Source organism: Augochlora pura, chromosome 7 (assembly GCF_028453695.1).
Source record: "Augochlora pura isolate Apur16 chromosome 7, APUR_v2.2.1, whole genome shotgun sequence".
NCBI lineage: Eukaryota > Metazoa > Arthropoda > Insecta > Hymenoptera > Halictidae > Augochlora > Augochlora pura.
The window spans coordinates 36,750,717-36,770,733 of NC_135778.1; the positions used below are offsets into that span (position 1 = coordinate 36,750,717).

Consider the following 20,017-nt stretch of genomic DNA (forward strand, 5'->3'; position numbering starts at 1 on the left):
GCTTAGATAATTTTTACTTTGCACAAAAATCTGCGGTTTAATAATAACATTGCGTCTAGACAACACTTGCGAAAAGCAATTTTATTTCGATGATGAAGTACCAAATGAAACAACCACTTCAAATATATAATAAATTTACAAGGAATAGAAACTATTTTTGTATCTTCTTTTATATCTTTTATTTTATTTTATTTTATTTTTATATCTTTTTTGTATCTTTTATACATTTCTAAGAAAAACTATAATATTAAAATAAAATAAAGAAAACATAAAAATAGAAATTCATGATTGGAAATTCTAATTTTGATAAGAACTATTAAAACCTTTAAATATCAAGCACAAATCTCTGAAACAAATTAAATCATTTTTTTAATCCGATCTACGACACAAGTCATGAAATAATATTTAATACAGAATTCAAAGTAAATATTTTAGAAAAATATAAACTTTATATGGTGTTCAATACACAGTACTGATACACGTGATAATTTAACAGCGAATTTCCACCAGGACTGCGACATTCCAGCAAAAGATAAGATTAAGTTCCGGGAATATTAATTGTCGATCAATGAGAGAAAGTCGTATTGTCGGAAGGTCAGCGCCTACAGGAACCCTTACTCAGCGCTCTTTAGTCTTATTTTTTCCTTTTCATTAATCCCTGTCCCGATCTCTCCGTTTCTTTTTTCGGGAACGCGATTCTTATGGAAATTCCCGTGAACACCGACGAAAAACAAACCACGCAACCAGCTGAAATTCCGAATCTCTGTGAAACATCTTCCATAGCCCGTTCGAGACAATAAAATCTCTGTAAAACATCGCGCGTCCTGTTCGAGACAATAAAATCCTCCGACACGCTGATTCAAGTACAACCTTGCCCCCGTCGTGTCTTCGTTTATTTCTTCTCGCGAACGCTGTATTTCTAGACACTTCTCATAAATAAATTACGCGGATTCTAAATCGAGGTCGACAGCGATCGTCAGCGAGGTCAGAATTATTCCGGCAATCGGGAATCGCTCGGCCCGATGATTTACGACGAATCTCAACGGCAAAGATGCGCACAATAAAACGATGCACCATTGCTCCTTGCCCCTACCCAAAGCGATCGGTCGGACTGCGGGAAGAAAAATGAGTCGACTTATATTCGACAATGAGCGTCGAGTTTGTAAAAGATTTCGAACGATCATTCCCCGGTAAGCTGCTCGTGTGCTTCCATTCTCCTGCCTTTCCCCCTCAATTAAATCGAAAAATCAAGTTTCGCCGCGGATCCTAACGCCGACGCTCTTTTACAACAGCTTGCAACACACCTTGCTCTCCCCCGCACGGATGCCGAGGGAACGCAGCCGTTTTATTTACTGCGTCAACTAAAACGGGCTACCGCTTCGACGGACGAACGAAAGATTAAAGCCGAACACGTCCCCCGCACGATATCGATCTACAATCGTCGCTCGCGATCAAGCGTGGACAGAGTTCCAGCGAGTCGGACTACACCGAAAATCACTGGCGCGACTCGACGGTTCCCGCAGCAGCTAGTAATTCTTTGATATTCCAGCGTGCGGAATATTTTGTTTGTCGCGAACTCGGTACCGTTCACAGCCACAAATCACCTTATCCATAGTTCCTCTATGCGAAGGATCACTGCGCCATTCGATCCGAAATAATCGAACTTGTCACGTCGATTCTCCGATTAATCGAGGGATCGGGGCAGTGGGTGGCTGCCCAGACGGTGGCTTACGCGTTGTCAGCCTCTGTGGGACACTATCACGACTAACGTAACGGCACCCCAACGACGAACGACACTGTGAACCACTACGATGACCAGAGAGTTCCGATCGGTGGCGATCAGTGCCCGCGAACGAGAAGGATCGGCGACACCGCGGCGAAAGAAACCGGACCCGGTCGCGATCTATCGGGTTTTTTGAAAAATATTTTCGTACGCGTAGATCGCCGTGGACACTCGCCGCGGACCGGTGTTGTTTCCTCTCGCACGTGTTACTCGACCCCACGAATGTCACTAGGAGACCAGAAGCAACCCCCGCCTGCCGCGCGGAGAACGGAGGGTGTGAGACACAGGATGCCGGAACGTCTGACGATGGTAGGGATGGATCAGGGAGGCTGGGTAGGGAGGGCGCGTCGTCGGTGGTGGGAAGCGGAAGAAAGAGGGGGCGGAAAAAGGGACGAGGGTTGAAGCGCGGAAGGATGACCGTCGCAGATTTTGCGCGCTGTACTCCCCTGGACGCGAGTCCTCCCTACTTTCGCGGCGGCCGCCCCCCGCGCGATCCGTATCCACACCCACGGTTTAAAAACCGAAATCCTTCCCCTATCGTCGCGGCGGTACCCTTGTGTTCGCGTGGCGTCCGTGTGCCCGGCGACGGGGATGCTGCGCAGTCTCTGGACCGTACACACACGCAACGCCGAAACGGACTTCCTGCGATATAGGTTACTGTCGCTTCCTGCCGTGGCGCGCCACGCCGAGGCGTTACGCGTTCCCGAAATGCAATTTCGCCGGCGTAGGAGGGGAATTGGATGGCAGCCGATCAAACGGGTAGTTTCGGTGAAAGTTTCTTGCCGGAAGACAACGATCCAGAATGATCCGTCTTCGAACGGTAACGATGAACCGGTTTTTTGAACGGTGCCGGTGGGCGGGGCTAATAGTCTCGTTTTTCGTGCGAACCTACGGTGGCTCCGCGATGTCTCCACACGCTAAAGACGGATTGTTGATATTTCCACTGTTTCAATTTTGTAAAAGGAACCCCCCCCCCACGACGATCAAGCTAGACTCATTCGAACTCTCTTTTCAACCCCCAGTGCACGGATAGGGTTTCAAGCACAAATTATTTGCTTCAGATTTTTATTAATTAAATTCTTTAAGGGTTCCTTTTATTCATATAGGCAAGTAGTTATTTGTTTCAGATTGTTGCTGAGAAAGCGCTGAAACCGTCAAACGCTGACAACGAATGAAATAAACGAAGAAACGTTCAGTCGCGAGTTCAGATAATTGTAGCACAGTGGATATTTAAAACAAAGAATTATAATTTCAATGATACGGGTATTGTAATAACTGTTCATTCAGTTTGTTCGGTTTGAAAGCTATAGATGCAGGCTTCACTTTCTTAAATTCGCAAATGGGGCTGCAAAATTTCAGCAAGGCAGTTTTGTTTCTTTGTTTCCTATGCCTCTTATATGCTTAATTAAAAACAGTTCACGAATTCACTTGTTATTTTATTACAATATTGACACCTGTGTGTGGTGTAGTTTTGGTCGTTTTAAGTTCATTTGCCGAGCGTAAAAGTATGAGTAAAAACCTTAAAATTCGCTATTTAACCCCTTGCTGTATGATTTCTTTCGCGGTTCATTTGATTAAAACTTTTTCGATTGTACTAACTTCTTAGAATTTATTATGTTCCTACATTTATTTGAATGCTTGAATATTGACGATAAAACAACAGAATATATCTCTGACTTAAAAAGAGGTAATAACATTCATACTTGACAAAGTATCGCAAACGATTAACAAGAACTGAGCAAGTCAACTGAGCAGCTACCGTTTGTAGATCAAAAACTATTTGAAGACAGACGTAGTTTAAACTTTTAAATACTGACCTTTATTAATTTCTAACAACTCCATAATTTATTTCATTTGTCTTTTTAATATTCTGGAATTTTAAAACATATGATATTAAATTACACCATGGTGAAATCCACGGTTTATAAATTTTGCCAAGCAATTCGCTCCGACAAAAATCTTTTGAAATTGTCCAGTTGATAAATGAACGTTAGCCGATTACCGGACGATATAATATCACTTTCCTACTTTGTCATACTAATTGCATATATTATGTAACCGAGCAGCTACAAAATTGCATAGTAAACGCGATAAGGATGGGGTCAAAACTGGCATTTCATCGACCGGTAATCGGTCAAAGTTCATGCGACAACTGGCCAACGAAAATGAGACAATGCCGAAAACACTCTCAGCTAATATTAACGAATTCTGGATTTGGTACCCTTAAGATTCCTATTCGGTCTTCACAGTAAATATCCTTCGCACATTTTTACACATTTTTACTCTTTTACACATTTTAAAATATTTTCATCTTTACAAAAATCCTGAAAGTAGAACTACCAACCGTTAGACAAGCTTAAATGCATTTTATCTTATCCATAATGAGTGTTTTCTACCAGTTCTTACTCCAAAGAGTAAATTTAACCAATAACCGAATTACACCCTTCACAATACTTACCACTAACTAACTAAAATTACATCTTCCAGTCGTTTGTTTGACTGCAAAAAACTGAAAATGTATTCTTCGAAACCGTTCAATCTGCTCGTCTTTCTTTTCATTTATAGTAATAGAATCGCTCACGCGAAAGTTTCATAGACCATTTCACGCGTGTGTAAATTGATAATAAACGGCCTCCCACGGGCCAAAACCAACGTACATTACAGTTTACATGGTATTAGAAAAAACATGGCTATACGACGCGAACATATTTATAACGAGTTAAAAATTTTTCGTCGTGATCGCGCTATCGCCGTAAGCGAGCACATTTGGGAAAGTAAAGTGCGGCAAAGTTTCAGTACGATAAGAAACTGCTGCATCTTTCCGCCACGAAGAAAAAAACAGCAACGCGCGTGGTTTATTTTAACTCGAACGTTGAAATTATATAATACCTTCAATATTATAAGACGTTCTACGACTAAATGTTTCAACGCTTTTTGTTTCGTTATTATAGTAATTAACTCGGCGATTGAAACGTCATATTCTCGTTCAATTTATTAGTAACATTGTAACAACGAGATAAAAAATAAGACAGAGAAACCGAAAAGTTGTACGATACCGGTAAAATTCTACTAAGTCACTGTATGAATCACCGGTGAAGATTCCTTAAAATTTGGGTGCGTAGAGGGGGGATGGGATGGACTTATCGACAGAGAGTGGATCGATGTCTAAATCACCATTTCCTTTTCTGCAGCGATGTAACTAACAAATGAACGGTCTCGTAACATTCCTGATTCTTAATATACTAACCGGCGATCTCTTGATCCTTCATGCCATTAATCACTCTGTGTGTGATTTACCGCAATTCATCACTGATACTTACAAAATACTTCTTTGCTTTAAACATCCATACTCCAGTCTTGATATCGTAGTGATTTGAATCCTTAAAACCATCTCATTATAATAAGGATAAACGTGATCAAATGAATTAAAATCTTTATCCTCATACCCTTATACGTTTATGTACACGTATTCTCATTTCTATAACGGTCATAAATTCAAGGCGATGAATTTTAATTTTGTTTATACGTTACTGCGTAATTATTGCTTATTTATTTAGTGAATGTTTTATATTCATTTATTTAAATGACTGTTTTAATTTCTTGTCCTTAAGCACAGCACTGCGGAATTCAAGCAAAATTTCTTATCATCTCATTGTTTCTTTCTGTTTTTCTAAATCTTCGTAATCAGCGTTCGAATATTCGTATCAGTTTATTTTTTTCGTAGACTTATTTAACTAACCGTTATTAGCGGATTTTCAATTGTTAATAACTTTAGAATCGATACACAGTTGGCTATATTTTCTCACTGCTGATCGTTACTTTCTTTTAACATTTATAATCACCCAAAGAACATTTGTAACGTAAGCACCATTTTTATTTCCAATTCTACCAGGTACATGGGCTTTGGACAACAATGTGCAATATGTCTGATCAATGCTTCGTACTTCTACTTTAAATAAATACCTACCACACGATGGTATGATGTTACCAACAGAGATGAAATAAAAATTATCTACGAAAGCTTATCCTATGAAAGACCATACAGAAATTCCATCTTACGGGCTTCTCTGCCTCAACACTTTATGGCTTTAAAATCCTTTTACCATCTCGTGTCGCGTTACCGATAGTTCAATAAAAACAGGCAAATTAAGTAAGAAACGAATATTCTATATACTTCATTTCTACTACGAACGCTGAATATTATTTAGAGGCGATAAACGTATGCAATGAGAAAAACTGGTAACGCTGTAAATTTAGATGTATGTAGTTCCCTTTACATATGGTCCGCTAGCTTAACACAGCATTTATAGAGTTTTGATAATTCAGTCCCTGAGACAAAAGAAAGCATTGTATACTGTATCCATATGCTATCCAGTCTATTCTGATACCTCGTCTGTGATACAATAGTAATAAGATTCAATATATTGAAAATTAAAACCGACCGGTAATTTTTTCAAAAGGAAAAAGTTGTTCAAAATATTGTTTTATAACATATTTTATCATCGAAATTAGTAAGAACATAACTATTCGACAAAATTACCAAATACTTTCCTCAAATTCTTGAAGGCCTAATTTAAAACTTTATATGCACCTTCCATGTACTTATCGCCATAATGAATAACACAGTTGTAAAATTTTAAACAGAAATATATTATTTACATTTGCTCAAGTCTATCGGCATTCTAAAACATGTCCACTGTGTGTAAGTTGGTTGATTAAAGGTGTGTAGAACTGTACTATGTGGTATATGCCAATAAATTCCTGTTTTCTGAACACCTGAATTTATACAATGTCGAAGATCTCGCTGAGATCCGCTTAGTGGCGATAGAACAACTTTATCTCTTATCAGGCCCCATGTGTACTGATGAGTGTGTTGCCATTTTTTAAAAATCGCTCCTAATTTGACATTTTCCAAAAGAAATTTGTGCTGGCGCATAAAGTCATTAGATATGAGTATAGTGTCCTTTCCATTTGCCACTGTTGCATATAATGCAAATTCATCATCTTTTGATCTACAATTTTCCAAACACACTAGTTACATGATATAACAAATATAGAGATAATTCATTATAAACTATTATAGCACTCACATATCATTTACAAAATAAAAATCTATTCTCGATTTGTAATTTTTCTCTACACTATACTTTCTCAAATGTGCTTTTCCAATTACAAGTGCCTTTTTTTTTAGTTTTTGGACGTGATTGAGAACATTTGTCAACTGAAAAAATGATAACACTTAATGATTAGTACATGTTATATAAAAAATTATAACATATTTATAATAATTATTTTATGAAACTACTGACAGAATCGACATTGAATCTTTTCACTTTGTTAATCCTTGTATATAATACATTTAATGAATCAATAACAACATCATATGGTCCATTGGTATCAAGAAATTTTGTAAAATTAGTCCATTCTCTTGGCATGGTTATCATATAGCCTCTTCCAATAATAAGCTTTTCCATGATGTTTTCTTTTAAAGTTTGGTATTCTATGTCCGTCATATCTGATTCAATTATATCCATTGTACATCTTGTACATATTGATCTGTAATAAAATGTATATGCGTTTACGATACTACTGTGTAAAATATGTAATGTAATAATATAGAAAAGTATGACATACCGGTTTAGTTTCGAGTCTATCGCCGACCATCCATGTTCATTACATGCATCCATAAATACTTGCACGATCTCCTGACTTGCTATAATCCCATGTTTCTTCCATAACTTAAACATATTTTCAACATTTGCATCAAAATCGTTCTCATTTTTCTCACAATACTCTACAAATGCCTTATATACTGGAACCGAAGGTCCATTAGATTTTGTGAAAGAATTAATCAGATATTTGTATGCAAGATCTAGTTTTCCTTGCTTTAATAAGCATATAATTAGCACTTCATGGGCTTTATAGAGAAATTCGCCAGTTCCACACTTCTCAAATTGATCCATTACTTCAATACATTCTTCTGCATCGCCTAATTTTGCTAATGCCACGACACAAGCAGTGGTTAAATCTGAATGTATTAGTTTGTAGTTTTCCGAAATGTGTTTGTATAGTTTCCAAATATGTTCTTTTTCTATATCATTAAGTGGACCATCTTTATATTCATACAGACGTAAATACTCTCCAGTGATGATTATAGATGGTTTACCATGGCTTTCTAACAACTTGTAATATTGTACTCCCGCATGCATCAACTCATTAGTTTTGCATAAATTTAAAATGGTACCATCTATTGCTAATTTTGGGATTCGTGACGTCTCCTGCATGTCTTTCTTTATTTCTTTCCATGTTTCTTCTGGAATATCAGGCTTTAACAATAATTCTCCATATTTCTTTCTAAACTCCGGTATCCTCAGATTCCTTAGTGGGTTCATGTTGTGTACATTATATTTTCTACAAATTAATTGTGTTTGTTGAAGGCGTGAAAAGATAAAATGTTTAAGAAAAACCATTGTAGACTAATTTCTTTGTAGAAATAGATGTATGTGCACGCAAATTAATATCAAATGATCTTTTGTTCAAACATATTCAAATATCTTATAGAATTGTATAGTTCTTAAACGCGTGCACACTTTCCCGGTCATCGACTACATGTTTTCAATAGTAGTCATGATCACATTAAAATTACAAATGAAGTATTTCAAACAATATTTTCATGAAAGACGATAGACATATAACCAAGATTTGTAATGCTGATGCGAAACACGTTTGAAGACCTTTTATCCAGTCAGGACTCTGGCGCTCTTTTACTATTTCGTGACACGCTCAACATTATCGACACGTTACGGGCACGTTAACAAGAAACGAATACAATAACTGGTACTACTCCTGCACACATTCCAGGCCGCAGCTCGATCCGTTAGCGAGGATTGAATAGAAATTTTCTTTATTCCGATTAATTGACAATTTTCTAGCGGGACAGTGCTGCCCTCCAAGTCAAAGACAAAATAGCGAGTAAGCAAGAGCGGATTGGATGCGCAGAAAAATGATGGGAATGTGCGTTCAGCTTAGGGAGTGAGAAAAGCGTACATGAATAGATCTTTTTACTATATATAGTTCAAATTCCCGCATGTTTTTCTTCCTCTCTAACCAAACATTTGTATCCTCACCATTTCACTGCTTATCCAATACGCGGTGAATCCTGTTATAGCATTGAATCGTTAGCCAATCAGAGCAATGCAATTTCTGTCTGCATTTTCAATTACTTAGCAAGCTGCAGCCCGGAATGGCGTAAAAGTTGTAACTATGTAGTACTAAAATTCGAAGATGTCACTTACCGCACGATTGTAATATTAAGAAATTGAATTCGATATATTTAATTCATTTCACCGACCTATACATTGTAAAAATATATCTATACGTCCAATCATGTATTTCAGGTTTTATTAAAATATGCATACAAGCATACATAATGTACACGTACATCTCCACACATTTGAAATTGTAGAACGCCCTCTAGTACTTCGGTATTCCGTTAAACCCATCAGCTCGTGAAATGGCAGTGTGATGCATTCTTAAGTTGAATGAAGTGAATTTCATGGGGGATTGATAGAATTTCAAAATACAACAAAGTAATATTGTTTACTATTGTGGAAAACAATCAGTTGTACTACATACAGTGTCTTCTAAACCGTTTTTAAGATATAAGATCTAGAATAAGACAATATTTTACGGTTTTTATTACTAGTTCACTATTTTGGTTGACAGTGGGATATGGAATCCAGAAAATTAGATTTTTTTAGTATAGTTTGAACGGAAGAAAAACAAAACTGTATTGAAAAGCATTATTGTGAACTGTACGTAAATTACTGTGAAAATATAAAAATGATGTGAACAGTTTCTGCAATAATGTCCGCATAATTTATATCTATTAGATAACCCCATTTTTAAAAAATTAAAATAATACGTTTACTTACCATTGTATTATACCGGTCGTTGTTATGAGAGCAGTGAATGTGTACAATGCGTTAAATAATAAAGCGTGAAATGAATTTGAATATCCATTTTAGTAGGGCAATAAATATTTATTGAAATTACATCATGTAAGTATTGTATTATACTTTGTAAGTTTTTATGTTTTTCGTTATTGTTTTTTACTTTGTAGCTCACACGTTGAATTCCATATAATTCTGTATTAATCTCATTACAATTCCATATGAACAAACAAACTATGACTTTGCACGTACAAAATGTATAAGTATACTTTTTTCATAATGTTTTTATACTTTCTAATGTCCTCTACGCTTCCATTGTCTTATTTGAATGCTCTTTCATTGGCCTATTACAAAGGAACAATATATTTATTTATATATATTTATATAATATGCATATGTAATATAGCAGATAATACAAAAAATCTATGAGATACAATATTAAGATTATATAAAACAATAATTACTGAAACCTTAAATCATTTTTTAGGCATTATTTTGTTCTAAGTACACAGTAATGAACTTTGTCATACATATACGTATATATATGAGATCCTCAAATATTACATTTCATGTACATGTTTAATATAGTGACAATGGCTCCAAAACGAATTGAAGAAAATCCAGCGAGAAGAGTAGCAGCTTCAGGTTGCAAGTTACCTGAGCAATTACCAGAAGGCGAAATATTGATAGATATTACCCAAAACAAATGGAAATTAGGCCAAGCGATAGGATACGGTGGATTTGGTGATATATACTTAGGTAGTATCTTGTTATAATTACATAGAAAAGACATTTCTTTAATGCTTGTTACATTACATACATTTTTCTTGAATTTTATTTTTTAAATGTTAGTACATGTCGTGTATAAATATCTTCTTTTAGAGATGTTTTATCTATAATTTATATTAGTTATTAGCAACACCGAATTTGCATGTTTTTTATGTTGTAGCATCAAAGGACATTGATGCCCCAGTAACGAATGATGCGAAATATGTGATAAAGATTGAACCACACACTAATGGTCCATTGTTTGTTGAAATGAACTTTTATATAAGAGCAGCTCGAAAAGAGATGAGTAAGTAATTGTTCTATGTGTGATCGAATTTGCAACGGCTGTGTGCAATATATGTTACCTGTGTTCTGTTAATACCTTCTTATTCTATGTTACAGTTGAAAATTGGTGTAAATCGCAAGGAAAAAGGCAAATAGGTGTTCCGTCATATGAAGGATCAGGCTCTCATTTATATAAAGGTCAAAAATACAGATTTCTAGTAATACCAAGATATGGTGTAGATATTGGAAAATTGTTTTTATCAAATGGACGAAAATTACCACTGAAACATGTTAATAGGCTTACTCTTCAGATGGTACACAATTATTTACGAACTGAGTTTATTCAATGAATAAAATATTACAATTTAATTTGATTCATATTCCTTTTTAACTCTTGCAGCTAGATGCACTTGAATATATCCATAGTCGTGGATATGCCCATGCAGATATTAAGGGGTCAAATATTTTATTATCTCTGTGCAAAGAAGGTGAAAATTCAAAATTGTCGCGGGCATATTTAGTTGATTACGGGTTAGCCTACCGTTTTCGTACAGGATCATGTATTCATAAGCCATTTGTTCATGATGAAAGGAGGGCACACGAAGGAACGTTAGAATTTACATCAAGAGATGCGCATCATGGAAGTAGGTCTTAAAAATACTCTTTAAAGTTTCTTGCGGTGTACCATATTACTTCATATCAAATGTATATTATTTCAGCACATTCAAGAAGAGGCGATCTAGAAACGTTAGGATATAATATATTACAATGGCTGTGTGGTAGATTACCTTGGGAGAAAGAAAATGACAGTGTACCATCAATGTTGGACCCAGACGATGTTCATGCGCAGAAAGAAGTCTTACTTTCAAATTTACCATTATTTATGGCTAAATGTTTTCCTTCTAAGAAAAAACCACCACCTCGTAAGTTCACAGTTTTTCATGAAACATTGAAGAAATTATCTTTCTTTAAATTTAGTAACCAACGTTTAATATCTTTTCAGCTGCTATTGTGGAATACATGAAGTATATTACTGAATTAGGATTTGAAACAAAACCTAATTATTCCTATCTTCGTAGTCTGTTTCAATCTGGTTCCAATCAGAAGAATGATGTTCCTACATGCTTATATCGTGTAAAAGAATCTAATGAAAATATTCCGTTTCCAATATCCTTCAAACGACCGTATTTGAGAGAAAGGAAACCTTGTAGACCAGTTAATGGCGAGGTAAATAATACATTTAACTTTCAATAACTTGTATAGTTGTTATACTAGTTTAAGAAATGACAATCAATATTATTATTTGTAGATTCGTATCACACGAAATACGCAACCTAAACTAAATCCCGTAGAAAGGAAAGAATTTAGTTGGGAGGCAGTATTAGCATTACATCCTGATAAATTAGCAAAACTGACTATACAGCCTCCACCTCCTTCACCGCTTACACCACCACCGTCTCCGCCACCACCATCATTACCCACATACGCTATGCTAAACGTGATACAGAGAATGAAAGAGAAACAATCTGGCACATTTCGATGTAGATCAATGTTAAAATCTACAGAGTAAGTATGATATAACTTGTATAAAATTATAATATTTTAATAAATTATTCAGGTTTTTATAATAAATCTACTTTTTTGTACTTGCAGCGACGTTAAAGCAAAATGGTTGACTCCTGCTATGGAGCAAATAATTCAACTGAGAAAGAAGACTTTATCGTCATCTCCGCTTTTAAGTAAATCATCACCTCGTTTAACGCGATCTCGAGCGAAAGTAAAACGTACGAGAAACACGTTTGTTAAACATTGAATTTTATAATAATAATCATTCATGATTATAAATTTTAATCGGATTATCATTATTTACAGGGCTTGAGAATAAGAAATCCTACAAAAAACTAGACAGTAACAAAAGGAAAAGAGGTCCATCGTCATAAACAGAATTGGATTTCTATCGCTATCGTAGTTTTCGTTCTTTGGACAAAGGAACCACCAGCGAGTTATCTAATTAAAAGGTGTACAATTAAGTATTATTCTCAATTTGTTTATTTAGATTTTATAATAATATACTCTTGATGTTCCTGCAAGGACAAATTTCTAGCAATGTCTCAGGTGTATAATGCACCCAGTTTTGTAAGACTGCTTTATAATTATAAGATTTTGTAAAACTAATTATACAGCGAACAAATAATTATGAACAGTTGAGGTATTAATTACAGAATTTACACTGCTTCCTCTTAGAAATATAGTTTCAATAGTACTGAGATAACGTTCATGAAAAGTAGCAAAAGTAGCAATCGCTACTTCTGCGAATATTGAATATGTAAGTATTTCGTAATTACTTCTCATGGTGGATATATGATCTGAATATTAAGCTAAATATACATTTCACCAAACTTTTAAACCATTTATTAATTTTGAAAAATATTTACAAAAAATCATACTTTATAGAAGTTACAGCAGATTTGATTTTCTACTATCGAAATAATGTAAATAAGATTCTAAAGAGGTTTTAAACATTCGTTTTGCTTCGTTGACGTGATTGTAGCTTAGACGTTTATATTTTTAAAACTCCGTTATACTTGTACATTATTAACGTAATAATTTAATATTAATCATTCGAGTGATAATTCTTGATTTTTTCCAAGAGGAAAATACAACATTCGATATATTAGCAAAAATTATGTAAATGATTTTAATGATATTAATATGATATCGTGGTACGATTGTAGAACTGACGAATATTGCCGGCAATATAAAGAGGTGGTATATTTCGACACAATATAATAACTAGACTGTGGATTTTATGCATTTACGAAAAAAAGTGAGTAGGCATTGGAGATACTAAAAGGAATCAAGAATATTGATGTACTCTAAGTTAAACTTGTTAAAATGGTGAAAGAAAAGAAAATGATTCGTGCTTGTCCCCTATGCCTTGCAATTGATGCGGACAATTTTTATTTCGCATAAAGATCCGCAGTCTACTAATGACATGTAGTAAAATGTGTGTAATAATCATTTGCGTTCGTAAGCTGCTGTACGACACTCTCAACAGACCAGTATTGAACTATTAATTGCTTGTATGCATAAGCGTATGTACATCCAATAGCTTGCGTTTTTTTCATTGTATTCGCGAATTAGTATCAAAAAGAATGAGTGTGTAGAATAATTGAATGAATCGAAATTTCAATTCATTTTTAGGTTTTACACGAAATCCAACGAAATAATTGAAGTGCACATTTTTAAAAAAAAATCAATCTGCCGAACCAAACGTTTTTATATCTCATCATGTTTCTGTATAATTTAATTATAGTTTATATCGTTTTCGAGCCCATACGTCTACCCAAGCTCTACCAATCCATGTATATATTTACTTAACAACGTACATTGTATAGATGAAAGTGATTTTTTTGATGTAAGTTTATAATAATGTATTTGTATCTTCTTAAGTTACATGTACCTGTGCCACAAAAGCAGTGTTGTTAAAGACTTAAAAATGTATAGTAATTCAATAAATACACATGCATTTGTATTTTCTTCCATAATATTACGTTTCTCGTCGAACTTCGTTAATAGAATTATCTTTGTAATATTCCTTCATGCGAGCATACTATTGCAGTAATAACTATTAGAAATGTTAATATTCTACTAACATTTAAATGTATCGTTTTATTAAGTAAATAAAAATGCATAAAAATTAATTAACAGCACTGCATAACGAGAATTTTACTTGTTAAATGTATAAAGATTTAAAAAAAAAAAATTATAACAGTTCTAAATGTTAAAGGAGTTTTAATTAAGACAATGATGGGAGACGAACGGATTCCATACGTAATAGTCGTTCTAATATATTTATTCTTAAAACCATATATATTAGATACTTGTACGTTACACATTATAATATACAATTAACGACGATCGACCGCACCTGCGGCTCGCTCGCCCCACGAGTGCCGCGAATGGTCAGTGGATCGAGATCAAGCCTAGTTGTGCTTCGGGAGGGGGGACGCGCGGAGTGTCCGAGCGTAATCGCAGATCGCGGTCTCAGTCAATCTCGAGGTACTCGAAATCATGACTCGAAAAGAGCGAGTAAGCGAGAGACAGATCTTGAAATGAGTGAAAGTGTGGAGCAAGATTGGGAAGTGGTAAAGTTTCCGATCTCGCTCCCTCACTCTTACTCGATTCAAGAACTGCCTTTTGCGTGGAAGACCTGATCTCGATGGAGTGTCTCGTCTTGAATCTTACTCTTATACAGGGTTCTCAGGCACCTAATCGTTTTCCGAATTTTCGCTCAAGGTCAGTCTGTCCATTGGTGTCTAATGTATTCGATGGTGTCGCGAATTATGCTCGAAATCTGCTCCAAATGGCGGAGAAGAGTCCTCAAAAATAGGGTTGGCATCATTCAAACATATCCGTGATGGTTAATTCACTCCTACTTTCGTGAAAGAAAGTCGTAAAGCGGTTAGGCATCTGAGAGCCCTATATTAGACCGTATTCATATACAGTAATGCCCGCTTAAGTATCCGAGTTTGGGGCCGACTACGAATGTTTATCCGAGGAGGTGGAATTCTACGAATTCCACTCAGAGATAAAGAAAGAATAGTTAGAAGATATCTGGCATGTGCCAGCAGATTCGAATCTCATCTGTCACATTTCACATTCGCCTCAGTCAATTCGATAATCGGTTTAACATGTATCAATGTCGAGAAGTATGTTAACGCCGAAACAGAATAATTAGTTTTCTATGAAATGAGTATACAACAGTTTTTTTAAATTGCAGTTGATTGGAATCTCAAACATGTTCGAGTCTTTTGAACTAATTTTAAAAAGTTATTCTATTTGAAACGGCGTTCACGTACTACCCGAGGCGGTTGTATGTGTATGCGTGTCCCGAGTTGAAAGCTGATACAAATCCAAAAGTACTCAACTATAATTGTATATCCAATAAATACAAAAACATGTAGTACCTTGGACCCCATCTGTTAAAAAAAATCCCATCTGTAAAAAGCCGTTAGTTTTTTCAGAATTTAACATTTTATTTCATCATGACTAAAAGCTGGTCAGAAGAAGACGAGCCACCATCTAGCTCTTATAGATTCTTTCTCTTTTTTAACTAGTGGAAACGAAATTGAAGGAAGTTGAATTAAAAAAGAATTACAATCAGCTTATGTGTAAATTCTAGCGGAAGTCACAAACTCCCATTATCTTTCGTACAAAAATATAAAAATCCGATGTCATTAAAGCATAGCAAGCATCGTTTATAGTTTAAGGTCTAAATCTCGAATGGCAAATCATAACCCCGCCATCGAGTGCGCATGCGCATTCTATGTACGCCATAGACCCTACGCTTTACCAAAGACACTAACGTCACTGTTGCAAATAATAATTTCAATGCTCCTAGCGGCGTGCGCGATAAATATGCATCTAGGCGCCTTTTTTCCTCTAGACTTAAGAGTGCCCTACCCAGATCTTGAATAATGCAACCACGCCCGTGAAGTTTAATTGTTACAGAGTACAATATTTTTCTGGTTGACTGCATGTGTTTAGCGAATATTTCAAATTTTAAACAGACATGGCGAAATGTGTTACAAGGCAATCGTATCGTCAAATTGTGAGAAACAATAAAATACAATGTACAATGAATCTCGTACTTTTATCCACGGTGTAGTAGTAGTGACACAATTCGTTTATTGATTCAGATGTGGATAACGCATTCGTAAAGAATGTTTCGTTTCATACTTGGTGCTTAGTGTTGTCGATGAGAAAGATATCGTAAAGATTGTATTATATTCTTATACAATTTACAATGATACTTTTGCCGTTACTTTTTTACTTTTGTGCGCATGTATTTAGTCAAAAATACGAGGGTTGTTTTCATAGTTCCGCGTCGGATCCCGATTTACCAACCCTAATATTAACTCATGCTAGCATACCAGCGGAATGCATCAAACAATGTCGATTACGTTACTATATGTAAGTGCTGGAGTAATATATTTTTATATGTCGATGACAAGTAAAATAATAACTCAAATATCTTTTGTATGAACTTTATCAGGTATGCTGGATTAATGAATGATCAACAATGTTATTGCGGCAGTAACTATGGAAGAAAAGGCATATCTACATCTTGTGCCCTTCCTTGTTCAGCGGATCCAAATAATTATTGCGGTAGTGAAGAAGCAATGAGTATATACTCCACAGGACAGAAAGGTAACTTTATCAAGTATTATAAAAGAGCGATTAATATCTTATATTCCTGATTTTAATATACAGATAACATTGTTTAAGGTCCTAGCCCACCAAGAAGTATTCAGATAGTTCGTAGTGAACCTACCAACTTGAAAATTACATGGGAACCACCAGATATATTTAATGGAAATATTACATTTTATACACTAAAAGCATCGGTTATTCAAACGCATGCTTCCGATTTGTTACCACCGATAGAAAGTCAAGTGCAAGGTGAAGCTTCGAATACCACTATTTTGCAAGGTTTACAGCCTGGAACCAAGTATAATATATCTATCGTTGCTAAAAATACTCAAGGAAGTAGCGAACCTGCCTATATTTCAGGGTGGACACTAATAGCTCCACCTAATAAACCTGCTATTCCAAAACTGATCAAACAAACAAGTACTACAATGACTATTTTACTCTCAGAAGGGAGTAGCGATTATGGGCCTATTAGCGCGTATCAAGTATTTGTTGTTCAGCCTGGTGTAATACCTCCGTCAGGACCAAACATTACATACCATAATTATGGAAAATCGATGGAACGAGGGCTAGGATATTATATCACAGCAGAATTTATGTCCTCCGACTTTTATGAATACAAACAATTTACAGTCGGAGACGGTAAAATGATTGGGGGCTATTTTAATGCACCTTTGAATACTCAAATTGTTCCACAATTAGGCTTAGCGGTAGTTTCTAGATTTCAAAGGGAAGTACAATTTGCTTATTCCGACTTGCTCACTAATATGAAAAATTACAGCGTGAACGCAAATAATGAAACAGATGCCATAACGATCGTTCTTTCTGTTGCAATTGGTGTTCTAGGAGCACTCTTAATAGCTTCAGTAGTGTTGTATTTCGCTTTACGAAAACGCCATGAAAAATTTCGAATGACAAAACTTCCAGAGCAACAAGAACTTACATTGCAAGGACCACTGTACGAAGTGGAGAATAGAGCATACATTCCAGACGACGTACCTGAAAGAGTTAACCATTATCAAGAATTAAAAAATAAAGTATGGGCTATACCACAAAGTGTATTGACAATTAATAATAATGTTATACGTAGAGGACGGTTTGGTACTATCCATACAGGTACAGTCGAGAAAGATGGTACAATTTCTACAGTTGCTATTCATAATATAGCAGACAAATTATTGAAATCATCTGATAAAAGAAGAATGTTAAGAGAATTGGATATCTGTATTAGAGCTTCTCCAATGAAATACCTTGCAGATCTTGTAGGAACTTGTGAAACACAAGACACATTGTATGTTGTACTTGAATTACCGGTTCAGACTTTGAAGAATCGATTGATAGCTGCAAGATCTGGAAATATATTTCCAGTTAATCAGATACTGCCTATGGGATCCATGATAGCATCAGCTTTGCAACATCTTGAAAATTGTAAAATTGTACATGACCACCTATGTGCGCGAAGCATAGGTATTTACAATGATTGGACACCCAAAGTAATGGGTCATGGCATTTCGAAATATGCATTGGAAGAAATTAAGTATACTCGATGGACAGCACTTGAAAGTCTTGGTAACAAAAAGAAACACATCCCAGGTGTTGTTTGGGCTTTTGGTGTGCTTTTGTGGGAAATGCTCAGCATGGGTGGCACACCGTATTCTAACTTTACACTTGACAGCGAAGTAGAAGAAGCAATCGAACAAGGATCTAGATTACCTCAATTAATGGATACTCCTGATCCACTTTACGAAGTAATGTTATCTTGCTGGCACACAGACAGTCGAGAAAGACCAACATTTTCAGAGCTTACAAGATTGGTAAATACTAATTTTGATTTTTATATATTAAGCATAACATATTTTCCCTTAACACGTGTTTTGTATTTCAGGACACCTTAAGTATTTGTCCAATTACTTCGATTACAGAACCGTATATTCCAGAATTAGAAGTATACCAACTTCAACAATGAGCAGAAGCTCATATTTTTTATAACGTTTACGTAATATTTATTAAGCGTTGTACATAGTCATATACTTAAAGTACTCTTAAACATTACGTTCGTTTACTTTATGCAGTTACCATATTTTTTTTGTACAACATTTTATATTTTTATATTTATTTTAAAAATTAACTGCGATACAAGTATTGCTAGTATAATGCTATCCGTCCACAAAATTTAGAATAAGGCTGAGAAGAGTACATTTTTCTTTGTGAAAGATAATTTTCTATTTAGAAAAATTATGAAGCAGTGATAATGCAGCTAGAATTAAATATTTTCAAGCTCATAAAGCAGCAGAGTACTTAACAATGTCTCATTTTATGAAAACCATTATTACTACGTAAGTCGTGTATCTTCTAAAGAGCAATTATTTTAAAATAACTTCGAGTTATTATTTTATGTATTTTTATCACATTTTAATTGCATTTTTTACCTAGTCTGACTTCTTACGTTCTTTGCGTATTAAAAGGTATAAAAATTACCGTAAATTATTTCTTTAATTCGTAAAATGTTACAAAACGCTAATCAAATTTATATATTTATAACACATTTTCTTAAGAAATTATGCGTAAGAGAAGAAAATGATCTCAAACCTTATACATATATGTATATAATATATCGACTATCAGTATTCATTGTGTTTTACATTATAAAAAGTTTTGATATTATGTAATGTATTGGCATTTAACTTTGTACACGATGTTAAAGAAAAATACTTTAATATAAGACTTACGATATTTTTGCACAAATTATACGATTTGTTTATTTTATTTTTCCCACGTATTGCTCATTTCAAAATAAATGATACCTCGACAAAATTCGCATTGATGTTTAATTAAACATCGTGTAAAAATGATAAACCATAAAATTTTATAACATTTTGAAATACTTTAATACTACATAAAATAGATACAAATTCTTTTAAAGGAACAAATATAATTCTTTACTATAATACGTTTCAAATATTGCCGCGTTTTCAATGTTTCAAATTGTTCCATCATGTATGCATACATACAT

General features: G+C 34.9%; 3 protein-coding genes across 3 annotated transcripts; 2 read left to right on the forward strand and 1 right to left on the reverse strand.

Annotated features, from left to right (window-relative positions):
- Positions 1-6,409: 6,409 nt before the first annotated feature.
- Positions 6,410-8,603, reverse strand: Mldr (mitochondrial ribonuclease P catalytic subunit). The gene is made up of 4 exons (XM_078187000.1): positions 7,418-8,603; positions 7,093-7,339; positions 6,874-7,004; positions 6,410-6,795 (listed from the first exon to the last, which is right to left on the reverse strand). The coding sequence occupies exons 1-4, from the start codon at positions 8,251-8,253 to the stop codon at positions 6,435-6,437; spliced, it is 1,575 nt and encodes a 524-aa protein (XP_078043126.1). The 5' UTR covers positions 8,254-8,603; the 3' UTR covers positions 6,410-6,434.
- Positions 8,604-9,286: 683 nt separating this feature from the next.
- Positions 9,287-14,323, forward strand: LOC144473067 (serine/threonine-protein kinase VRK1). The gene is made up of 10 exons (XM_078186628.1): positions 9,287-9,843; positions 10,324-10,494; positions 10,685-10,810; positions 10,906-11,102; positions 11,189-11,432; positions 11,508-11,711; positions 11,792-12,015; positions 12,098-12,354; positions 12,442-12,572; positions 12,661-14,323. Exons 2-10 carry the CDS (start codon positions 10,329-10,331, stop codon positions 12,726-12,728), a joined length of 1,617 nt encoding a protein of 538 aa, XP_078042754.1. The 5' UTR covers positions 9,287-9,843; positions 10,324-10,328; the 3' UTR covers positions 12,729-14,323.
- Positions 14,324-16,269: 1,946 nt separating this feature from the next.
- Positions 16,270-19,734, forward strand: LOC144473183 (uncharacterized). The gene is made up of 5 exons (XM_078186828.1): positions 16,270-16,402; positions 16,491-16,764; positions 16,847-17,001; positions 17,080-18,818; positions 18,890-19,734. Exons 2-5 carry the CDS (start codon positions 16,598-16,600, stop codon positions 18,968-18,970), a joined length of 2,142 nt encoding a protein of 713 aa, XP_078042954.1. The 5' UTR covers positions 16,270-16,402; positions 16,491-16,597; the 3' UTR covers positions 18,971-19,734.
- The last annotated feature ends 283 nt before the right edge of the window (positions 19,735-20,017 follow it).

Excerpts from the sequence above, each read along its gene's own strand:
- LOC144473183 (XM_078186828.1), top strand. The coding sequence starts at position 16,598 with ATGATACTTTTGCCGTTACTTTTTTACTTTTGTGCGCATGTATTTAGT. Across the intron at positions 16,765-16,846 it reads TGTCGATTACGTTACTATAT|GTATGCTGGATTAATGAATG; the intron begins GTAAGTGCTGGA and ends GAACTTTATCAG. Across the intron at positions 18,819-18,889 it reads TTTCAGAGCTTACAAGATTG|GACACCTTAAGTATTTGTCC; the intron begins GTAAATACTAAT and ends TTTGTATTTCAG.
- LOC144473067 (XM_078186628.1), top strand. The coding sequence starts at position 10,329 with ATGGCTCCAAAACGAATTGAAGAAAATCCAGCGAGAAGAGTAGCAGCT. Across the intron at positions 10,495-10,684 it reads ATTTGGTGATATATACTTAG|CATCAAAGGACATTGATGCC; the intron begins GTAGTATCTTGT and ends TTTATGTTGTAG. Across the intron at positions 11,712-11,791 it reads TAAGAAAAAACCACCACCTC|CTGCTATTGTGGAATACATG; the intron begins GTAAGTTCACAG and ends ATATCTTTTCAG.
- Mldr (XM_078187000.1), bottom strand. The coding sequence starts at position 8,253 with ATGGTTTTTCTTAAACATTTTATCTTTTCACGCCTTCAACAAACACAA. Across the intron at positions 7,340-7,417 it reads ATAGACTCGAAACTAAACCG|ATCAATATGTACAAGATGTA; the intron begins GTATGTCATACT and ends ATTTTATTACAG. Across the intron at positions 7,005-7,092 it reads AAAGATTCAATGTCGATTCT|TTGACAAATGTTCTCAATCA; the intron begins GTCAGTAGTTTC and ends TCATTTTTTCAG.